Source organism: Stegastes partitus, unplaced genomic scaffold, assembly GCF_000690725.1.
Source record: "Stegastes partitus isolate 25-593 unplaced genomic scaffold, Stegastes_partitus-1.0.2 Scaffold599, whole genome shotgun sequence".
NCBI lineage: Eukaryota > Metazoa > Chordata > Actinopteri > Pomacentridae > Stegastes > Stegastes partitus.
The window spans coordinates 1-22,037 of record NW_007578330.1 but is presented as its reverse complement, the minus strand read 5'-3'; the positions used below and the strand labels follow the sequence as shown (position 1 = coordinate 22,037).

The 22,037-nt window shown below is 41.1% G+C and overlaps 1 protein-coding gene across 8 annotated transcripts in view; it reads left to right on the top strand.

Annotated features, from left to right (window-relative positions):
* Positions 1-11,701, top strand: part of anks1b (ankyrin repeat and sterile alpha motif domain containing 1B) — a 262,428-nt gene extending 250,727 nt beyond the window's left edge. For 7 of the 8 annotated variants that reach the window (XM_008289214.1, XM_008289208.1, XM_008289209.1 and 4 more), the window contains 4 exons: positions 1,218-1,355; positions 1,454-1,621; positions 9,104-9,195; positions 10,372-11,701. In XM_008289214.1, the coding sequence (XP_008287436.1) occupies positions 1,218-1,355; positions 1,454-1,621; positions 9,104-9,195; positions 10,372-10,420 (447 nt within the window). In that variant the 3' untranslated portion in view covers positions 10,421-11,701. Of the gene's footprint in view, positions 1-1,217; positions 1,356-1,453; positions 1,622-9,103 lie in introns of all 8 variants that reach the window. The other variant, XM_008289210.1, reaches the window with a different exon arrangement.
* The last annotated feature ends 10,336 nt before the right edge of the window (positions 11,702-22,037 follow it).

Here is a 22,037-nt window from a genome sequence, read left to right as displayed (position 1 = left end):
CACGAAAAAACAATTGCAATCAACTGTTTCCCCCAATGCTTAGTGGAGTATTGTCAACAAAATTTCCGTGTTAATATTATTTTAAAAAGCTGTTTTGCATCATCTCCTTTTTTATGCAGTGTTTGAATGATATTTACACAGTGTGAGTCCAGTCAGGAAAAATAGGAATTAATCGGTAATTGGACAACAACCACATTCAAGAGGAACATTCATTAGGTACATATGTGTGGAAAAAAAAAAAAGTAGGATCTAATCCACCTCAGGTCACTGTAACTCTTGTCGTAGTGAGGAACATTATGAGGTTCTGGTCTGAAAAAGCAGAAGATGAGAATATGCACTGCACAGAGCACATTGAAATAGGTCATCCACAATACAAAAAAATATACAGGGACAGATTTAGATATTAAAGTTGGTCAGTAGTGATGATGTAGAGAGCAGCTGGTGACGCTCACCAGTTAATTATTCCTCGTCTTGTATGTGTCTGATTCGTAGCCAGCTGAACTGCAAAATTAACAAATAAAATGAACCGCTACTAAATTAAGGGGACATTTAAAGAGATTTAGCTCACATTATCTGCAGCACAAACACAAATTATTTCTCACTCACCTTGCCAAAGTAATCAATAGGATTATTTTTAAAGACTCAAAGGGCAAAGACAATCCTGTGCAGGATGACTAAAGTGGCATTTCACCCATTGTTAGGTAACGTCTTTTTGTTCTTCTCTCTGGTGAAATCATCTGCACTGCATTGATTTTTACTACAATATGTTCTTTTTAAGCTTTAATCTTTATTCCTTAGACACCTTCTCTCTTATTCCAAAGCAAGATGTAATGCATTCTCAGTGTCGCTGATATTTTCTACATTCAGCACAAAGAAACTTCCGACCTAAACATAATGTTTTCCTAATGTCAACCCTCACTGAAACTTTCTCTTTTGGCTTTGATGTTGTATATTTCACAGTACTGGATGTGCTTTAATTAACACAACACAGAGTCTGAGTGTTCTCTAGTGACATTACCAGAGGACAAATTCCAATTCAGTGACTCCAGAAGACTCTCAAACCAAAAGTGTGTTCCAGTGATTATGGTTTTGGGATGAATAATAAATCAGATTTGTTTTTTCATCAAGTGGCTCAGTGGAGATAATCAACAACCTCTCTTTGCACCTCTTTATTTTTCTCTCTCTTTTTTTTCTTTCTCTTCTTTCTCTCTCTGCAGAACATCATAGCAGAGCATGAGATCCGTAACATCTCATGTGCAGCTCAGGATCCAGAGGATCTGTCTACATTTGCCTACATCACCAAAGACCTCAAGTCCAGTCACCACTACTGCCATGTCTTCACTGCTTTTGATGTGGTCAGTACTGACACTCTGCTGTCACCTGTTGTCGGCAAGCACTCACTCTGCATGTAACATCATATTGTATTCTCACACCTGTTTTCTTTTGCTGTCAGAACCTGGCCTATGAGATCATCCTGACACTCGGCCAGGCCTTCGAGGTGGCGTACCAGCTGGCCCTCCAGGCCAGGAAGAGCGGCCACGGATCATCCACACTGCCCGAGAGCTTTGACAGCAAGCCCAGCAAACCTGTCCCCAAACCCCGAGTCAACATCCGCAAATCTGTAAGCAGCCCTACCACACAGCTGCAAAAGAAAATCCATCCTGAAATGAAATATTACATCAGAAACTCTAGATGGTTTTGATGGCGGTGACGATGATGGTGTGATGCTGGATCCTCCACATATTGATAAACTGTTTTTGATGTTGTTACAAGACTGAGATGCAGCACTAAATTAATTTCGTATTGTGTTTTGGGATGGATTTTCCCCTCCAATAGCATCACCTTTTAACTCCTAAACTCAAATTTAGCTTTTTTGTATTTGCTTCAAATCAACCCTAACTAGCATCCCATTAACTGTCCCATTTTCACTGGAATCTGTCCATAATTTCGTCCCTCTGGTCTGATCCGTTCCAGTCGCTTATTCCCGCTCATTTCATTGTTTTTAAATCTGAGTTTGGTTTACAGGCTTTACACAGAACTGCTTGTGTTTTGTGTCTGTGTGTGTCTTGGCCCAGCGGACGAAGTGGCATTGGTGTAGGTGGATATTTGATCTGTTAAGCGTCCATTTGGTCTTGCTGTCCCTGCAGTCTCTTACACACTTGGCTGATTGATGAGGCCTGTTTGCATAGGGCTCCAGGGAGGCTCGCTTGCTCACTCTGGGTGTGAGAGTGTTCTTTGTGTAAGAAGATAAAGAATACTCATGTGGAGGTTTGCTACATACTGAAGCACGGCATCCATCAGATGCTCATCAAAAATGCTGTAGTGTGCAGCGCTATCTGAGGGAGTTTGACTTGCAGCCCACTGCTTTCTGTTCGTGGGCAGTAATCTGCTTGAAGTAGGGCTGGATGTCATAAGATGTTTCCATACAAATGCTGATATGACATCTGGGTTTTGCTGTCAGGTAGGATAGGGACATCTCTTCAACTTTTGGTGGTGTAACTGATCAGTTGAGGAGCCTTGACTCAAACTTCCTGTTAGTCATTGGACACAGCAAAAGAGAAAAAAAGTGTTGCTTAAAAAAAGTTTCAAAAAAGCAAGTGTGATCTATTCATTGCTTTGGAGAGAGTAAACTCACACACTCTTGTTTGAAAGTGGCGGTAGTATCCAGACATTGTTTTTAATCTGGAAGGTGATAATTGTTCATTCATGTGAGCTGGTGTTCACCATGTTTAATGAAAGAAGTGGAAACAGCTGATCAGTCATGTGAGTTAAACGTTCGCTACATCAGAACTTAATCAGAAAATGTTTGTCATCATGAATATTAACGCTTTTTTGTGCAATTGTGTCATTACACTTTTGTAATGCAATGCTTTGTTATGGAAACACAGCTAGAGCTCTGTTTCTCTGTTGCCTCTGTTTACTGCTGAGATGCCCCTCAGCTCTGAAATAGATGCAGCAGGGTGTCCTTCCTCTGATATCCATCACCCTGCGTATGTCCTCAGCACTACAAATTCTGCCATTCAGTGTCATTCAGTCATAAAATCCCCTAAACATTACAGGAAAAATCTGACCTGCTTTTTTATACTAAGACTTAAACAAAACCATTGTTAAATTCAGAACTCGGTGTCGTCTACTTCACTCCCATCCCACTGCTGCCCATAAAATAATATTTCTCCATCACACTTCCAGTGGTCAAACACATTGTGCACCTTTACCAGCTGTCTACTTTCAGTTGGTAAGAATAAAGTGTTGCCTTTGATACCCAGCCTGGCCTTTGTGATATGAGATACTTGTGTCCCACATACAACTGTGAATTTCAGTGTTTAAGTCTGAACATGTGTCATGCCTCCTCCAACCACAGCGTCACTAAGTCTATCAGCAAACCTGTCAACCTTCCATTAACCCCCGACAGAGCTTTAAAATAGTCGCGCTAACCCACTTAGAACACACATCGCTCTTCCACAGACACACTTCGGCTGGCACGGTAGCACATGTGTGTCTAAAGGGCTCGGTATAGAGTTACGGTGGCTGCTATAACAGAGGACCAAATTTAAGCCCATTTTACATACATGAAAAGAAAGAGATGGTGACGAAGGAGAGCAATGGTTTCGGAAGAATGGCCTCACTTTCTAAAGTTAGTGCGAATGTGAGATGGTGAGGAGAGACAGCGTGAGACGAGGAGAAAAGATAGAAAAGGAGAGCACATGCAGTATTTGTGTGTGGTCTCGTGCCTACAGAGATGATGGACGATGGCATGTGTACACACAATCTGCTGAGTCGGCAACCATTACATTAACCATTAATTGCTTTTTTCCTCCCTGTGTTCATGTGAGTGTGTGGTGTAGTTAATGGCTTGTGGTGTGCAGCAAGGCAAAGATACTGCAGGATTCACTTAATATTCCTGCCACCCGCCAGCTATAATCTCCATCCTGCAGCACCTCTTAAGCCCCTGTGCTTTAAAATATGGTTGCTTTGTTTCTCTGCCCACAAGTATCGGTTTCCCTGCACCTTCCCGTTGTCATTTTTATTGTGTTGTGTATGTTGTGTGAGCACATCTGCTTGTAAATCTCCCTCAACATCCACTTAGCTTGTCCTTATCGGGGTGAATGTGTCTGATATGACTGTTGTCTTGGATCAGCACTGGCATGTTACTGCAATCTGAGCGCAGCTTCAGAATGAAACACGTGACACTAATTGTGCAGGACTGACATCTAATTCTGTTCTTTAAAGCAAGTGAAAAGCCTATCAGCAGTGTGAAAATAGCATGTTTCCAAGCAGATTCAGTTTTAGGTGGCGGAGAAGTTTATGTTTATACTTGACTCTATCTTTAACGAACGAAAGAGCAACTGAAATTTGACTTCTCTCCGCTTGTTGGCAGAAATATACCATGAATCCGGAGATATATTTTAAAACATATACATGTATATAATGAGAGTCTGGCTTGTGAAAACGTTTGTTCGGAGTGATATGTTATACAGTTGCTGTGCCATATTCATATTGGTGGGAGTGTTGTTGCCATGCAGAAGTTGCTATATAAATGTGGCGTAACATTGCCTTCTCCAGCTTGAGTTTTGCTGTATTGCAGTAATGCTGCTGTCCCACGCTGTTGCCAGGGCAATGACTTTGCTGCCATGTTGTTGCCATGGTTTTCGCTTTGGTTTTCAGCTGCTGTCATCGCTGTGGTTTTCTTGCCTCGCCGCTGTGTTGTTGTCGGTTGTGGTGTTGCCGAGCAGGCCCACTCTGACCTGTGTATGACCTCTGCCCCTGTAGGTCATCATGCCCCCCTCCAGCCGCTGGTCACTGGGCCACATTTACACCCCTCACCGGCCTCCTCTCCACCCTCCTCTTCCTCCCCCTCGACTCTTCCATCTTCCTCACAAAGCTCAGTCACAGGTCCTCCACGCTTTTCCTTCTCTTATCCTTTATTTCCACATAATTTTTCTTTTAGTCAAGGAGAAAGCGCCATCTGTAAGTGCTTCCATTTTATTCTGTTGCTTTTATTCAACTGACTCAGCATCCCTGTGTGTTCCTGTTTGCAGTGAGTCTTGGTGTGTGTGTGTGTGTGTGTGTCATTCCTCAGTTACTACCTCTATCTTCACATCAACATTTAGTGCTATTAAAACAACTGTACAGCCAATCTTCCAAAGCCAACCCACTTCATTTCTTTATGGCTAATATAAAGCTGAATGCAGACCTTGGCTTTAGTGCTCCAGTCAGTTTTTATGTTTCCCGCTACACCAATTCCGCCCCTGGAATGGGATACACTGCCTCCCAGATAGTACATTTGAGATGGTAAATGAATATAAATAAAGTCTTTGATTCAACAACCTGTGCTTCAAAATTAGTTCCAAATTAGAACCAGAATTCAGATGTTATAGGAATGATCAAAAAAATTGTCATCTCAACCAAATTTCACTTGCTTTTAAATAAGCAGTGTGCTGTAGACACCTACTATAAACCTACCAGAACGTGAATATCCATCTGCTTCATTAGCCATGCAAGTTGTCTCCATGCATCCCTCCCCATCCCCTCATGCATTATTCCCAGTTCATCTGCTCTCGCTTGATTAGTAGATGAATAACAATCACCTTAATTGACCCCACTATTGTTAGGGCCAGGTAAACCCCAAAATATTTAAGAAACCAGAGAAGACACCACCGTCGCTACGGATTAAATCCCTTTGTCCGGCTAACCTTTATCTGTGGTAAGTCACATTTCGCACAACTGTTCTGTAAAGAGTGCAGGAGGACGGCTTGTAACATGACGGCAAACACAACACACAGACTTTCAGTCGCTATTCTGCTTGTCTACAGCTGACTAAAATAACTGTACTTCCCCTTAGAGCAACACCAGTGGAGACTGACTTCACACAGCAAACCCACTAGTTTACATCATCACCTTCATTAAAGGAGACGTGAGTCAGGCTGTGGTAAACCCAACTTGCTAAAAACATTCAACCTCTATTCATTTATATTTTTAATAAATGGTTGTTAACTTCATGGTGGTGGACGTACACAGAGCCTTTACTTACTGTAGGCAAAAGTAGTAATAGCACATTATAAAAGGCCTGCACTGAAAATGTTAAAAGTAAGTATGCAAGCATAATCAGGAAAGTGTGCTGTATTAGTAAAAGTACTTATTGCTGGGAAATGTGACTGTTAAACTATAATGTTTATCATCACATTATGGTTAGTCACAATTTTACTGTTGTAGTCACCCCAACCACCTGAACCCCAAACAATCGGAATCTAGAAATGTTAAGAACTGGAGCTGATGAGCAGATTCAGAATCAATACAATACAATCAATTTCTCCTTTACAACAACCTTCGTCCATTGAACCACTCACTGAAGGCTTGCAATGTTTGGACTGTCTTTCCTTCTGACTCGACTCTTCCTCACTCATCCACATCTTGCACACAGCATTTTTAAAGTGCCATCAAAAAAAGGACTGCTGTACCACAGAGCACACAACGTGCCAAGAAATTATTCAAATATGCTAAGTGCAATAGACCCCCATTGCTAAAAGCATGTTTTGCATCACTTTGGATCAGTGAGTTTGCTGTAGTTTCAAGGTTTGTGGAGCCAAATCACACAGCCAATGTCCCTGCAGCATTACGTCAGGCTCGTATTTTCTGAGCTTTCTGCAGAAAATCAAAAAGGGGTGTCGATATAAAATTTATGTCCGAGGCAGAAATAGTTCATTCAGTGGCTTCACGCGCGGTTGGTGAATTTGATCCTGGTGGTGCTCTGGACATGTTCTTCACGGAGGGAGCATGCTGGTGTTTGTGGTGCTGTGAGATCAAAAGTGTGTCTATGTGTTTGTCCTTAATCCTGTAACTCCAAAACAGGATTATAAGGTCTTGCTGTGGCTGTCCGAGTGTGTGTGAGGGAGCGGATAGAGAACTGGATTAATATTATAGTTAGTTTCCGTATTGTTGCCGTAGCAGTGTGTTGAGAGAAGATAAGGGGAACATGGCTCTGTTAGTGTACCGCAGAATGATGAGATTCACCCTGTCCACTCCAACAACACCGAGACACCTGCAAAATAAAGCTTTTTGTACAAATATCAGTACTATATTTGGATGCTAATAATACATTTTTTTCACATATACATTTAGTATCAGACTAAAACCCTCGAAACTGCAGCAGTGAGTCAACTCTAGCTTCCCTTCAAAACCATCTGAAAACAAACCAAGAGACTGGGAGGAAAGGCAGCACAGCCCAGCTGCTTGATTGTTGCAGTGAGGTTATTTTTGAAAACGCTGTAAATTGTTTGCTTTGTTTCTCAGCTCTAAAACTACAATAGTTCCACTGTGGCACCAACAGACACGGGATGCCTTCATCTCTACCAACACTGGATGTGCAGTGATCACTGCATCGCATACAGCACATTATCATACAAACCCTGCAGGACTCAACAGTATCATGCACTGAGAAATTTGTTGTTGTTTTTTTTATGTCAGGCATTGAGCTTCTGGCCATGTGCTTTGTTTTACTTTCTCATCTGTATCTCCTCAAATTCCAGTTATTATTTTTTCCTCCCCCATCTCTTTTCTCTGTAAGCAGCAGATCCTCCACCTGCATCTCATTCATTCTACTGTATCACTCTAATTTCACTGACTTTATTGGCATGAAATTGTATCTGAAAATTGCCCCTACAGTCAATTTTCGAGTCCAGGAAAAAGTGGTTTGCACTGTCTGGCTTGAAAGCATCCAAAAGCAGTACAAAATCAATACATATATGCACAGAAGAGGATTAGGGGCACTGTGAAAAATTTATTTCAGCTCAGGCTTTTTCTTTTTTTTTTTGAAGAATTGTGTCACAATCAGATTTCCACGGAGCCTCTTAAAGGTCACACAGAGAGTTGTTTGAGGACTACTATATGCTTTAGATCACTATGTGCTTTATGTTTTTTCTGACATGTTGGTATGTGGCACCAGTTATAAATCATTGCCAGTTCAGGGAAACATTCTGCAGATTCTACAGATAGGAGACATGATGTGGCACTCGATGTATTTATTGTTCATAGTCATTTTTTAAGGCTCATCTCTGACAATATCCATCTGCTTTGCTTGACTGTGCAGCTGTGGCTGGTTATAGTTGCTGTTTGGACTTCAGCTGCTGCGTCCAGATGTTACAGTTTGAACCCGCAGTGCTTCTACGGCAGATGTTTGTTTCTTTAGGAGTTTAGGTATACAGTAGGTTCAACAGAATGCTGAGTTAGTAAAGCGATCAATGCGCCGACACTGTTTCTCCATGTCGTCAGTGTTGCAACCATCTGAACATGTTAACAAAGGCTGCAGCTGTATTACATGTACTACGGTACAACATCATGAAGCCTATAAGCTGCTGCTGCTTGTGGCTACAGAGAGTCAGTGCATCCTCAGCTGTCTGCTCCACGGCATTAAGAAGGAAAACTCGAGAAGCAGGTTCAGCTGTGGCGATGTCTGTGGAGTGACAGTTTTGCTGGTTGAGTGTTGTATTGAAGTTACTATATTTGTCAGCTCCTAAATAACATAAATCCATCTGTCAAAGAACCGCGGGCACAAATTTAGCTTCAACCGTTGGACAGAAGCACAAATTGAACCACAGCTGCAGCTGAAGTCCAAACAGTAACTATTATCCAGCCACAGCTTCACCATCGCAGCCAGGCAGAGCAGCTGGGTGCTGCTGGAGATCAGCCTTTAAAAATGAATAATGACAATAAATGCAACATGGTGTCACATCATCTCTCCTTCCTGTAGCATCAGCAGAGTGTCAACTGGCTGTGTATTATAACTTGATTAAACCAACAGACTGTCTGTTCCTTTAGAGCTGAAGAAACGTGCAGTGACTTGTGAGGTCGCGTGAAACCAAAGATTGTTGCGTTGATCTCTAAGACTGAGATTTAAGTAGAAATTCTGAGAAAAAAAAAAATCTGAACTCAAATTTTTTTGTGGTCCAAGTCCTCCTCTGTAATAATGTGCACTAGCTCCAAAGTTAAGTGTATGCTGGGCGTAGAAAATCATTTGGCTTTGTCAGGCTTCTCTTTTTCTGCTTTTAAAAAAATCTTTTTAAGTTTTTATTTCTATTTTGCCCCTCTCCTTTATTTCTTGTGTCAGATGGAGCAGCCGTCCATGGACCAGAAGGGCCACGCCAACGTGCCGTGGATTGTGGAGCCCGGTCAGGAGGCCAAGAGAGGAGTCAACACCAAGTACGAGACCACTATTTTCTAACATACACCCGCCTTGTCCACTCCTGTGTGTGTGCCTTTCAGAGGTTGCCCTGTACCGGGGCCCCGCCCCGGAGTTGGGCACGAGTGAGGCACGCCGCCGCGTCACCTCACAGGCTGAAAATAACAAACAAAATATCTCGCCCCGCCCCCGTTAGCCGAGCCTGTCCACTGCATGATGATGTTTGGCGCTGCGTTGTCTCTCTCTTCTTTCTCCTTGTCTCTTCTCTCTTTCGTTGCTGCTCTCCCCCTCTTTGGCCCGGGCCTCGTCCTCCTGCCTGCAGGGCTGGCGCATGACCTTTGAACCCAGGGCTGTGGTGCACTTCTCTGTCTCCACCTGTAGGGGGAATGGTCAGCTCCGTTTTTCCACTTCCTGTTTGTCGGTCAGTCAGCAGTCAACCAGTCGGTTGCTCTGCTTCCAGCTTCTTGTTTTTTTTTTTTTCTTCCTGTTGATGGGTGTAACCATTTGGCTTCGTCTCTCTCCTCCTTTTCTCCTCCGACTGCCTCCATCCCTCGCTTTTCTCTTCATTTCAGCCCTTTTGTCCAACTGCCCCTGACAACTTGAATGAGATTTGAAACCAGAATACTGCTAAGAGCCGTAACAGTGTTTTAGCTGTCTGTTGATCCCAGTCTGGGCTCAGCAATGAGGAGGGATGTTGTCTAAACACGACAACTGGAGGAAAGTTCAGACTTTTTAAACATTTTTTAATCAAAGAGGAGCGCTGAACTACAGGAGAGGTGATGTAGCACAGTCTAACTTAGACTCAAACTGGTTCATCCAGCAGGCTACCAGAATGTATTTCAACTTTTTGATTCTTTATATCAGATTATTTTTTGGAGATACTAACAAACTTGTGAATTTCTTTAACAAACTATATTTTAAACTTGACCTGTGACACAGGAAGACTTAGGTGATTTTTTGCTTTTCTAGCACCTTTTTCAGCACATGTTTGTGTATGTTCAGAATTACTTTAATCACATGGATTTTTCCCTTCCCATAAACCTTATTTTATTTGGGGAAAAAAATCTTGTATGTAAAAGGTTTAGCATGTGGCTTGTGAGACGCATGGTGGCCATTTTGGATTTGCTGAGCAGGGGGGCCGGTGGAGAGGCGGGGTGTGAGGGCTCTCTCGATAAGTGATGTCATCTCATTTGCAGGGCAATGCCGGACGCTCATGTCTATTACTGTGGAATGCAAAGAATGTAGCCAGCCCTAAACATGGACCTTGTCACACATAAATGCAAAAAGGACTACAAAGGACCCTCTTGCTCACTTTTCAAAAGGACTACAAACATGGATGCTACTCCACAGTGTTTAAGGTTGACTACAAAATTTTAACATCATTCATCCACATGATGCTTGACACAGTACACTTTGGACCAACAGACACACACACACTAGCAGGACTGCATCTTGACAGACGCCCGTCTGCTCTGAATGTACACTTGTTTGAAAGCAGCCACAACTTTGTGCAACTACAGCAGGAGCTGTTTTATGCGCCCCAACTGGGAGGCATGACCTTTGAACTTTTGGGAGGTCAGCATCTCCATGGAGACTGTGAGTATGGTTACAGGGCATCTGTTGGTAACAGACAATGGGCTCACTAAAGGCACCATTGGGCATGTGTCGGCGTTGGCATGGGTTCCAGGATGTCTGGCTGGCTCTTTTGGTCTTTTTATTTTCTTTAATGTCAGAAAATAATACAGCGATATATGCACAAGCGTGTAAATGTGATTGGACTAGCTGCAACACGCTCAAGATGCAACAGGTGTCTCATACCGGATGATGAACCTATGTGAACAAAACAGCATCTAGCGTAAAAAAAAAAAAAAAAAGTATTCGTATTGCCCGACATTTTAATGTTTAATATGAGAGTATTATATTACCATGATGATTATGATTATTCTTGTGCAATTCTTGTCTACTGTTGTCTTAATGTTACATTATTTTTCTATGATATGCTGAGATGAAAACCTTGGGCCTGAGAATGATGGCAATCCTTTAAAAAATCTGAACTACACGATGATACTTGTACACAGAGAGTGAATGTTGCAGGTGGTTAGCTAACTCTTAGGTCAGGTCAACCCTCCGTCATTTCTCATGGGGCTCTACTCTTATCTAGCAGATGTACTATTTTAAACGCAGTATTACTGTATTATTTGGATGAGACATTATCCAATTATAAAATGTACATAGATATTTTGCCAACTCATTGTTCATACATGTAATGTAAAAGAGAAAAGAATAAAGGATTTGGAGTAAATGGCACTGGAAACAAGGTACCAAAATAAAGGTTGGACATTTAAAAAGTGTTAGATTGTAGAGATTGTATTTTGAGTGAAGACTAACATGGATTATTTGGTGACATCACTGCTGACCAACTAATGTACATAGGCTTGGGCTTCCAGCACACTGATTTTTGTAATTTTGGCCATTATTTATATCCTTGTAAAGCACATGAAATAAACTATGACTTGTACAACCATATTCATTGTTGGGATTATGTTGTCATGTGTTATTTTCTCAACCATTACATAAAAAACTACAATAAACTGAACAATAATTCCAGGTTATTACTAGTCTTGTTCATCAGCTGTAATAAAATGTCCAAAGTAATTATTAAAACCTGGGGACACAAAAACTGGACAACATGAAGATAGACAGGTTGTAAACAAGTTTAGCTGCATTATCTTAATACTCTGTTGGAGGACAAACTAAAAACTGCTGATTACAGCTAAGAGCAGCAGGTCAAAGGTTGCTTAATGATTCAACCATTCAGGGTCACCAGGAGGTTTGTTTTCAACATGCATGATTGTTGCATCTGAATTATTTTTTTTAGCAACGTTGCTGCTTTCTCATATATCAGCAACTCACTGTGGCCTGGTTTTCACTGCAACATGAAGTCCTACAACTTAGATTTGGTTGGTTTTTTTCTAAAGAAGCCACATGTCTTGACTGTTGGAAAGTTGAAAATCAGATCATTGTTCCTGTTTTAAAGTTAATTGCTCAGATAAATAGGTTCATTTTTGTGATTTAAAAGAAAAAAAAAGACATGACTTACAAACCTGCCAGTGGGTTTTGGGATTCAAAGGGTTAAATAGTGTCAATAGAATCATTTCAACAACATGTGTTGATAATTCTACCAAATTATTGACATCTGGGGTCAACTCAAAGCTATTTAAAATCCAAACTAACCCTCCACTGAACAGCGTATCCAATATATGGCAGTAATGAGCGTCACATACCTTGTGTCTGGTACCAAACTGTGGTGTCAGTGGCTTCAGCTCTTCCTGCTTCGCTCCTCGTGTTCCGACACCTTAAAATTGAAACAAAGACAGGAGTGTTTTTGTAATCTTCTGTAAATCATTCAGACTCTAACATAAATAATCGTTTGTATCCTCACTGATAAACTAAGCCATTCTATGTATCGACTTCTTGCTGCACCGAGGACAACCGTACGAATAAATTCTCACTGATCCGAATAGCTTTCAGATAGTTTTTTGGCATCCAGCCTGGTTAATAAATCGGTACGATATTGATTGCAGATTTCCCTCTCACTCTCCCTCCACTGGAGCTGTTTGTGCCATGCGGGACGTTCCCTCACATTGAACCCTTGTGGGCGATTCACACCTTCAAGTTGTGAGAGTCGCCGAGGTCTCGGGGCAGTCATGTGAAACTTATTAGTGATGCACAAATTGAAGTGCAAATTATGGTGAAACCGCTGGAGAGAAGATGTGGAGACAATGTTTAAACTGGCAAAGATTTGGTGTAGCTGTTAAAGCTTTTCTCAGCTTTGCCTAGGATCTAGTCGTACAATTGATTAGAAGTTGTACTGAAGAAAAACACCTAAAATGTTGAGAATTTATTTTTAAAAAATCTACAGAATATTTATATACAAAGTCATAATACTAAAGAGAGAGAATCAGATGAATAAATTCGTGATCTGCTCATCAACTCAATCATCCACCGGCCTCCAGTCTACAAAAACTGACAGCGGTTTCCATGGTGACCACATCTTTTCACAGTTTGACCCAAATGCCTTTATGTAATGTTGAAAAAAGCACAAGCATACATTGACGCTGCCACGATAAACAGGCAGCGGACCATCACGGCAGCTGTGTACCGGACCAGAGGGACCGGCTGCTGGGGAAGTGTCCACGATATGAAACCATAATGAGCAACAAATCTCAGTGCACGAGTACATTTTCAAAAACGGCCACTGCAGTCTGCTTCCTCATTAGATTCACTTCTCAGCTGATTAAGCATGTCTCACTCGCATTTATGTGGATTTCCAAGCACTGAATAGGAGGCCCCCGAGCCAGATTTTTTTTTTAGCATTCTGCACATGATTTCAGAGCAGCTCAAGAAGTAACGCACCACCCTGGAAACATGTCACCTTAGATGCAACTTGAGATGTCTTACCTTTATGTAGATCAGACACAAAACCACAGGCGCGAAATGAAACACTGACATGCACTTAAATGCATGAATGAAATATTAACGATGCAAACTTCAGATGAAATCTCACATATGAACATTTAATCAGTCATTAACAAACATAAGTCAACTGAGTGGAACTATCAAACAAAGCTTAGCGCTGAGGGGTTTGATTAAACAAACATGAAGAGGCCCTCTGGCTGCTCTCACACACACACAGCCTGCCTGGATTTGACTGACACAACTTACAGCTTTGAAAAGACCTACAGCGGCGAAGGTAAGCTTATCTTTGGTCAAGAAGTGCTGATGTGTGATCAGCAGCAGTCGCATATCAAATGATGGTCATTTAATATTAAAGTGCTCACTACTCAGATAAACATCGCTGACAAGGGAAAGTAATGTAATTCTGTAACAACTGGCTTCAGCCACGTGGACACAGTGTTTTTGTAGTTTATCAAGATTAACAGAGTGGCGACAGCTCTCTGGAGAAAAGACCGGCAGATTCTGTCATAGATTCCAGAAAACTCTCCAAGGTAATCTTATGTTCTTCATGTCAAAGCTATATTTTTAAGCTTATTAACTCAATAGTCTTGCATAAGTATATTTAGAAAAGTACTAAAGCAAATAGCTACACCTGTTAGTTTAATGCATCAAGTATATATTTAATCAGCATTTTCATACCTTCTGTTGCCTTCATTATTTTCTAGTTGCAGAAATTAAATTAACTTCCCAGTCAGTAAATGGTGACGAAGTATCTGAATCTTTAAGTTTTTTGTTATTTTGTTATGTGTAACTTTTGTATCTGCAGACGCTGGATTTAATTAGAATGAGTTCTCTGAACCCAGAGCAGTTTCTGGGCTTTTTTTTGTGCTTTGATGTCTTTTTGCATACTACAACAAAGCCATAAATCACAAAGAAGTTTAAATTTGTTTCAGTACTTGTGTACTTTCCCGCTCTGTGTAACACAGCCTGCAGTTCAGCCAAAGTGTTAGTGAAATTCTGAAATGTGACTGTTGACTTCATGGTTGCGCTGAACATGGTTGCACTTTTTTTGCAAATGGTTTGTTTTTGGCAAGTTGTAAAATGAAATGACTTTGATGAACTATCCTGACTTTAGGCTTAGATTTGGCTTTTTTTTCCCCCAACAAAACCAAAAGTTACACATTACTGGTTCAAGGACAATTGGAAGGTTCAGTGGAAAATCCAATGACTCTCCCTGTTTTAACACATTCCTGCTACAATAAATGGGTACATTTTGGCAACCTTTAAACCAACTGGTGGGTTTTGGAATTCAAAGGGTTAACACACATCAGGTAAATATTTAATCAACATTTTATATTTTCTGCTACCTTTTTTTTTTCCAATTTGCAAAATATTTAAATAAGCTAAACTGTCTTTATACTGACTTCTTAGTCAACAAAAGGTGAGTAAATATTAGAATTTTTGAGTATTCTGTTATTTACAACTTGTCTGCAAAAGCTAGAAGCTGGATCTAATTAGAATTAATGTGGGATTTGAAAGGATTTAAATTTAATAAGGAGATTTAGTTACTATTGAATTAGACTGTTTTAAACACCAACCCTACGTGGACGTTTATATGAGTTCAGATATACAGCACAGGGAAACAACATTATGCTCCACATACATATACAGTAAAAACATTTTACCCTCCACAACAGCGCCGGTGTTACGGTAAGATTTACACCACTGTCCTCGTCTTTGGTCTTATACAGGCTGACTTTTTTTTTTTTACTTTTTTAAAATCTGACATGTGTGGAAGGAAAGAGTATAAATTGACAGTGGACTGGCATTTACAGTGAGCCCCTAAAAGGCTGAACAAGCATTTGTCATGAGCTGTAAACCGCAGATGAAAAGGGCTCACAATCTGTTTGCAGGTTGGACAGTTAAGACCACTGGGCTGTTCTCTGAGATTGGAGGAGAAAGAACTGCAGGACATTAGTTTGTGGAAGATTTACTGCCAATCTGCAATTTGGTGCATTCTGTTGCATTTTATTGTTTTATGAAGAGCAGACCACGGCGGGAGGAGAGTGGGAGTTAATTCAAGATATTATTTCTGGGAGATTAGACCAGGAGAGGGGAAAGTGGTGCAGTGGCTGCTGTATTTAGGCTCCCCAAATCTCTAGCAGCATTTTATTTCCACTGCTGGCAGAGGTGGAGGCGCAGGACTTAACTGAGCACAAAGAGGGACAATGAGGACAGAATAATGAAGGGAGAGGGGAACACACGGAGGAGCACTGCAGATTTTATTTTTGCGCTGAGGCTAGAAAACGATTGGTAATGGGAAGATGGTTTTGTTTGTTAACAGACATTCATTTCTTAGTATTTGCAGCAAAGTAAAACAGGAAGAGTGCATGCTTTGTTTCACCGTCTGTGTCAGACCGTGGGACATGGCCAAAGTTCCAGATGGTGTGTGCTGCCCACGGCAACCAACTAAACGAGACGACTATAGAAAAACTGCTCATGTAACAATCACAATTATATCTGGCAGTCATTCAATAGGGACAGCTTCAACCACAAAGCTACCAACTAATGAATGGAAATGAGGTGAAAAAATAGGTCTGTGGTCACGTTTTGATTCCGATTCACCCTGTTTACCCCATGCACACACTTATCCACAGTTGCATTCCTCCAATACCTATACAGGGCCAAGAAACAGGATTAGGATCTGCACAGAGAAACTATTCTGCATAAAGACAATTTGCTCTTTTGGTAAATGAGTGTCCGAACACAAAACACCTTTTTTTATATCATGCATATGTGGTGCAACAGCGTGCACATTATCATAATGTACTGAGAGAACCCGACGTGGAAGCTGGTTCGCTGGAGAGTGATAGAGAAACAAACTGCCTCTGCAAAGGACTTGAACAAAAGGTGAGCAAACGCACACTCACAGACACACACCCCGCTGAGCCGAGGCTTGCGATGTGCAACCCGATAGAGCTGGACACAGTGAGGAAAGCTGGCACTCTCTCCTTTACAAACAGGAACACTTGAGCAGCCCACTCACAGCAGACAAAGAGACAACACCACGATCCTGCACTGTCCTCCAAAAGAAACAAGCACACCTACAGACTGCAGCCAAATCACTCTGGAAAACACATTTCCATCACTGTGCACAAAAGAATAGTGACATTAGCTAATGGGTGTCAGTGTACATGCCAGCTGATAGAAAGGATTTGCTTCACAGAAATGCTCAACTCGGTTTGAGGTCAGTGAGAAACAGTTTCACTGTTATGTAATTCCTCCATTGATTTTTCAATTGTAAAGTTTATTTCTCAGTATGTATCTTTGTCCCTTAATGTATGTTGTGTATCCAGAATCATTGTGTATATATTGTGTGTGTGCTTATGTAAACCCATTCAGGTTGTATATGTCTTTGGTATTTTCAGTTGCCCAAATATTCCAAATTCTAGTATTGATTGAGCTCCAATGAAAGCACTGATTGTGACATAAATATTCCCCAATAAAAATAAACAAACAAAAACTGATACTGTGCGAGGTGTGTCAGGAAAATTTCAGGACTGGTGTCCCTAAAGATATATTTCAAATCCCCCTGGACTCTAACACACTTTCCCAGCCTTCTCTGCCACGCCGTCATGCACTCCAGGAAAGATTCGTCACAGCCATCTTGATGTCGTCCACGTCTTTAAAGCGTGTCCCCTTAATGAAATCCCACAGAGCCAGGTCAGGTGAGTAGAGAGGTTGCTCCAGCACAGGAACTGTTGGATGCTCAGGGCATTGTGAGCAGGCGTGTTGTCATGGTGAAACAGCTCAGACTTGTCCTGTCACAACTCTCGCCTCTTTTCACGCACTGAATGAAGCAAACGCCACAGGATCTTTTTGTAGACGTGCTGGTTGATCGTCTGAAGGGGAAAACTGGTCGTGTGTAGTTTGGGTTTGAAATATATCTGTTGTGACACCAGTCCTGGAACTTTTCTGACACACCTCATATTGTGTCTTTAAGTAACACTGTTTGACAGTAACAACCCAATACCAACACAGATATAACCAATCATAAGCAGGGCACAGCATATGCTATTGTTTAGGTATCAAAAGTTAGATAGTTTGACAGGAGAAATGAGAGCAGCACTGTCCCAATTGGCAAAAGTGGATGAAACTCGTGGTGTGATGGACTGTAGTTGATCCATACGGAGCCCACCCACAGTGCGGAACACTTTCTTTACCTTAAGTTACCAGAAGGGCACTCGGAGAGCTCAGTCTTCTGTCAAGGCCAATGCCTGTCTCACAGTTTTAAACAAAATGATCTGCACCAGATACTCTGTGTTTCTCCTGCCTACAGATAAACAGACAAACAAACAGCACTGAAAGCATACCTCGACCATGCTGAGGAATATTCACTCTCGAGAGTTGCATTGACACGATACAAAGCAGTCATTTGTTGACCTTTGTGATCCATTGCACCCATACATTAAACTCTCGAGGCCTGAGGCTTCACGCTACCAGTCCAACATCAAACACCGACAATGTGTTGTGTAACTAAGCCTAAAACCTGTTCTGACAAAGAACTTAAATGCTGCAAAATAACGCTTGTCACCTAAAGCATCATTGAGAAATGCTGCACGTACGCCTCACCAGCAACTACACTCATCCCTCACAGACAGGCTCAGAGGAGCTGCACTGACTAACCTTGGCTGCGGCTTCATGACTCTGAGGGTTTACATATCATCGACCAGCTCTTCTGTCCAACCAAGGAGAATTAGTCACATCATAGTTGGAACAAGGCCTGAGGTTAGTGGTGGTGGAGACAGAAAATCAGTTCAGATGTGCGTCAAGTTTGTATTCAGTCAATGTTCATATTTAGTAATAGAAAGGCAGCATCAAACAGAATTCAGATTTGTGTTTGTTTGCTGGAATCTGCTTAGAGTGCCAAATGGGCAGAGGATAAGCATGTAGGTTAAGTGCAACTGCAAAATGAGATTTGACAGCACTGCAAAAGGCTCAGAGGAACTATTTTACATAACGACAATTTGCTGCATTTTGTGTGGCTGGATGTGGAGCAGAAATGTTTCATGTAAGGTAGGTGGTGTTAAAGCATGTGGGAGATCTACCCTAGAGAACACAGAAACTACAACTGGCATGACTGCGATAAGAGCTGACAGGCTCTCACTAACGTCCTGGCCAGCGTTTCTGAGCCAAGCTTGATGTCTGCTCCCAAAACACCTCAAGCTGATACGACGCGGTGGGCTTGTAGAAAGAAGTCTCCCGGCAGTCCACCAGCGTGACAGCAAGCCATCACACAAAGCTGCTTATGTCACCTTTCTGGTGCGCAAGAATCAGTAAAGCAGAGATCACAAACTTGTCTTTTTACGCAACGAGGAATTAAGAAAAACAGGAGATCGGGTGTTCATACCAAGGGAAGAAGAAGAGCAGAGGCTTAACGATATGTAAGAAACCCCTCATCTTTTCACAAACTGGAGCTGCAACACAGAAAAACATCCAAGTAACAGTTCTATCCAATTATCCAAAAGACTGCTGAAGCTTCATAGTAGCGTGACACAGCACTCAGAGTATTTCAATCGCATTTGCAACTAAAAATAGTTGCGTGTCAGTTGTATTCAAGAGCGTGCGTGGAAATATGAAGTATTATTAAGTTCACTAAAAGTAGCCGCTCTCTTTTTAAATAAACAGCAACAATGATGACGACGGTACGATCACTGTGCTGAACCAAAAACACTGTGTAACTCGTCTTATTCAGTGACCTGCAGCATCTGTGCAATCAACACCTAACAGTTCTCTTGTTCAGTGAATAATCTGTGTGAAAAAGTTGTACTGCTGTTTATAAAAAGCTTCTTCCCTGCATTGATTATTTTTTGCACCAAATAATAATAACTTGTAAAAAAAAAAAAGAAACTTTTTTTTTTTAAAGTAAAGACAACACTTGAATTCATTGCAGCCTGTGTTTTTCTTCTGGATCACTTTGTAATTGCTCAAGTCATTAGTCAGCTGCAGAGTCCAACTGGGTTCAGTGTAAAAGTTTCTCTAACACCCCAAGGCTCCAAAAGTATGGGAGGACTTTAAATGATCACAGAAGAAAAATATGGTTTCTACAGTGTGCAGAGTGTCGATGGGACCACAGCAGCACAGCGCAATGCATAAACACCTGAAGAAGAAAACACGCTTCTGTCGATCACTTGTGCAACCACAACCAACACCACACCCATGACTTAAAGAGGACAGCTGTGCTGTGAATTCGTGAATTCCATCAGATTCTAAACTTTCCAACCACTCATCTGTGACATGCCGTTTGATCAGGACACTTAACCAAAACCAAAGCGTAGAACTGTGGTATTTCTTCATAATCACTTTATTCTACATTTCTCATTCAAAAGTTAAAGACAAAGGAACTCTTTAGTGTGGCAGCTGTGTAGGAGTGGGACGAGTATTTCAAAAGGTTTTAAATAGACTCTCCGCACTCACAAATACATGTGTACAAATCATTCACAATTTGCCAAATTACCAGATTCTGTAAAGAGAAAAAATCATCACCTGACAAAAATTCGAGGAACCTTTGGCTGAACTGGGGTAAACTGCAGGCTTGTTTTACACAGAGAAGATAAGAAGTGTAGAAATATGGAAACAAGTGAACAATGCAATGAGTGAAATATCTGGAAAAAATATTGTACATGTTGATTACAGGTTTTTATGTTGTTTGTAAAATCAACTTTCTATTTTCTTTTGTTCTTATTATTTATGGCGATATGACAAATGTCACACTGCACAAAGACATCTTTGAGTTCTTTCTACTTCTAGCCATGGTTGTGCTGTTTGGGTTCAGGGGGTTAAGAGAAAACACATTATTTGATAAATTCAAATGCATCCGTAAAGTTCTTTATGCATTCATAAATTTTTCAACTTAACAGCACATATGATCTTAGGGGGGGGGAAAGTAATAATAAAGCTCTGGATTTAGATAATCTTTGGAAAACACTGTTACGCACAAAACGAGGGGATTTTTGTTCCATCACTTCCATTTAGCTTTTACCTCTTAATGACCAGTATAGAGAGGAACGATTGCAGCAAATATAAACACCGGGTTGTTGTTTTAAGACACATGAAAAACTGAATCTATGCATGTATATTCTTTTTAGATTAAAGACTGGAGGTAGAGGAAAAAAGAGAACCACCTCCTAAAGTCACCAATTTGTGACCTCGGTATTTCTTGGCAGATAAAACACTTGTTGCCAGGAAGGCAACACATGCAAACTGGTTCATCTAGAGGTTGTGAAACTACATAACTCCTCTAAAACCTTACTTTTTTCTGTTGACTACCTGTATTTCTCATCATGTTAAACGATACTTTGAACACACAATATAAAAGCAAACAGAAAATCATTAAAATATGCATTTGATTTCAGCTTCCACTTTTTTTTTTGTTTGATTGGAGGTTCAGTAGAGGTAAACACCAAACCAGTGATTACACCAACCAGCACAACGTCTGTCTAGATCTAAAACACTCCAGAGTTACGCTGGCGAACCACACTGAGCTGTTCCCAGCAGTCCTTTCTGTATATTCAGAGTCACTGACACATAAAGAGGTTCTATTAAAAGAGCATCTTTCTTGTACAAGCTCGCTGGAGTAGACAGGGAGGAGCTCCTCGGAACAGAGCAATTAAGTCAAATTAAGCCATCTGTTGTCATAAATGGTTAAATTTCACGACGGGAACGTTAACGGGGTGAAAAAACTCAAAGCGAGAGTCAGTGTGAAAGCCTGGTTACATGTTTCTGTTTTTAGGGGTGCTACAAATGAGTGAACAAGTGGTTTTTTAAATTTTTTTATAGAAGCACATGAAAGATAAGCAGATAAACTGCACAGACGCAGCAGCTTCCTGAGGCGAGACAGACTGCAAGCCCACACAGCTCATCAGCCCGCTCCAGTCACTCTGCTCCAGATCTGTCTGCCTTCATTTGAGCTCATCAACAGCAGCACTAATTGCTCGGGACAACCAATGTTTAATGTTAAATGGTGCGCGAGTGCTGGCACAAGTAAATATGATAATGGTTTCCTTACAAAACCATGATTAACATGACTCAGTTTGTTTCTTGGTTAAACTAAACAGTAGCAGAGACAACCCTGATGACCAGAAGCCTGACTTTTTTTTTTGGTTTTGATTATATCAAGTAACACATTTGGGATTTTTTTAAAAACCACATGTGTTCTGATGTTTTTCAACGCCTGCTAGTTGAATTATCAGCTAAATAATGGTTTTTACTTCATTATAAAATTTTTAACTTTTGGTGCTACGTTGCGAGTACAATTGACTAAACTGTATCATGGGTCAAGTAAGAATTCAAATCAAATTAAAGCCGCAAGCGGCGATGGACGGGTCCTCGCCCTACGCTTGTC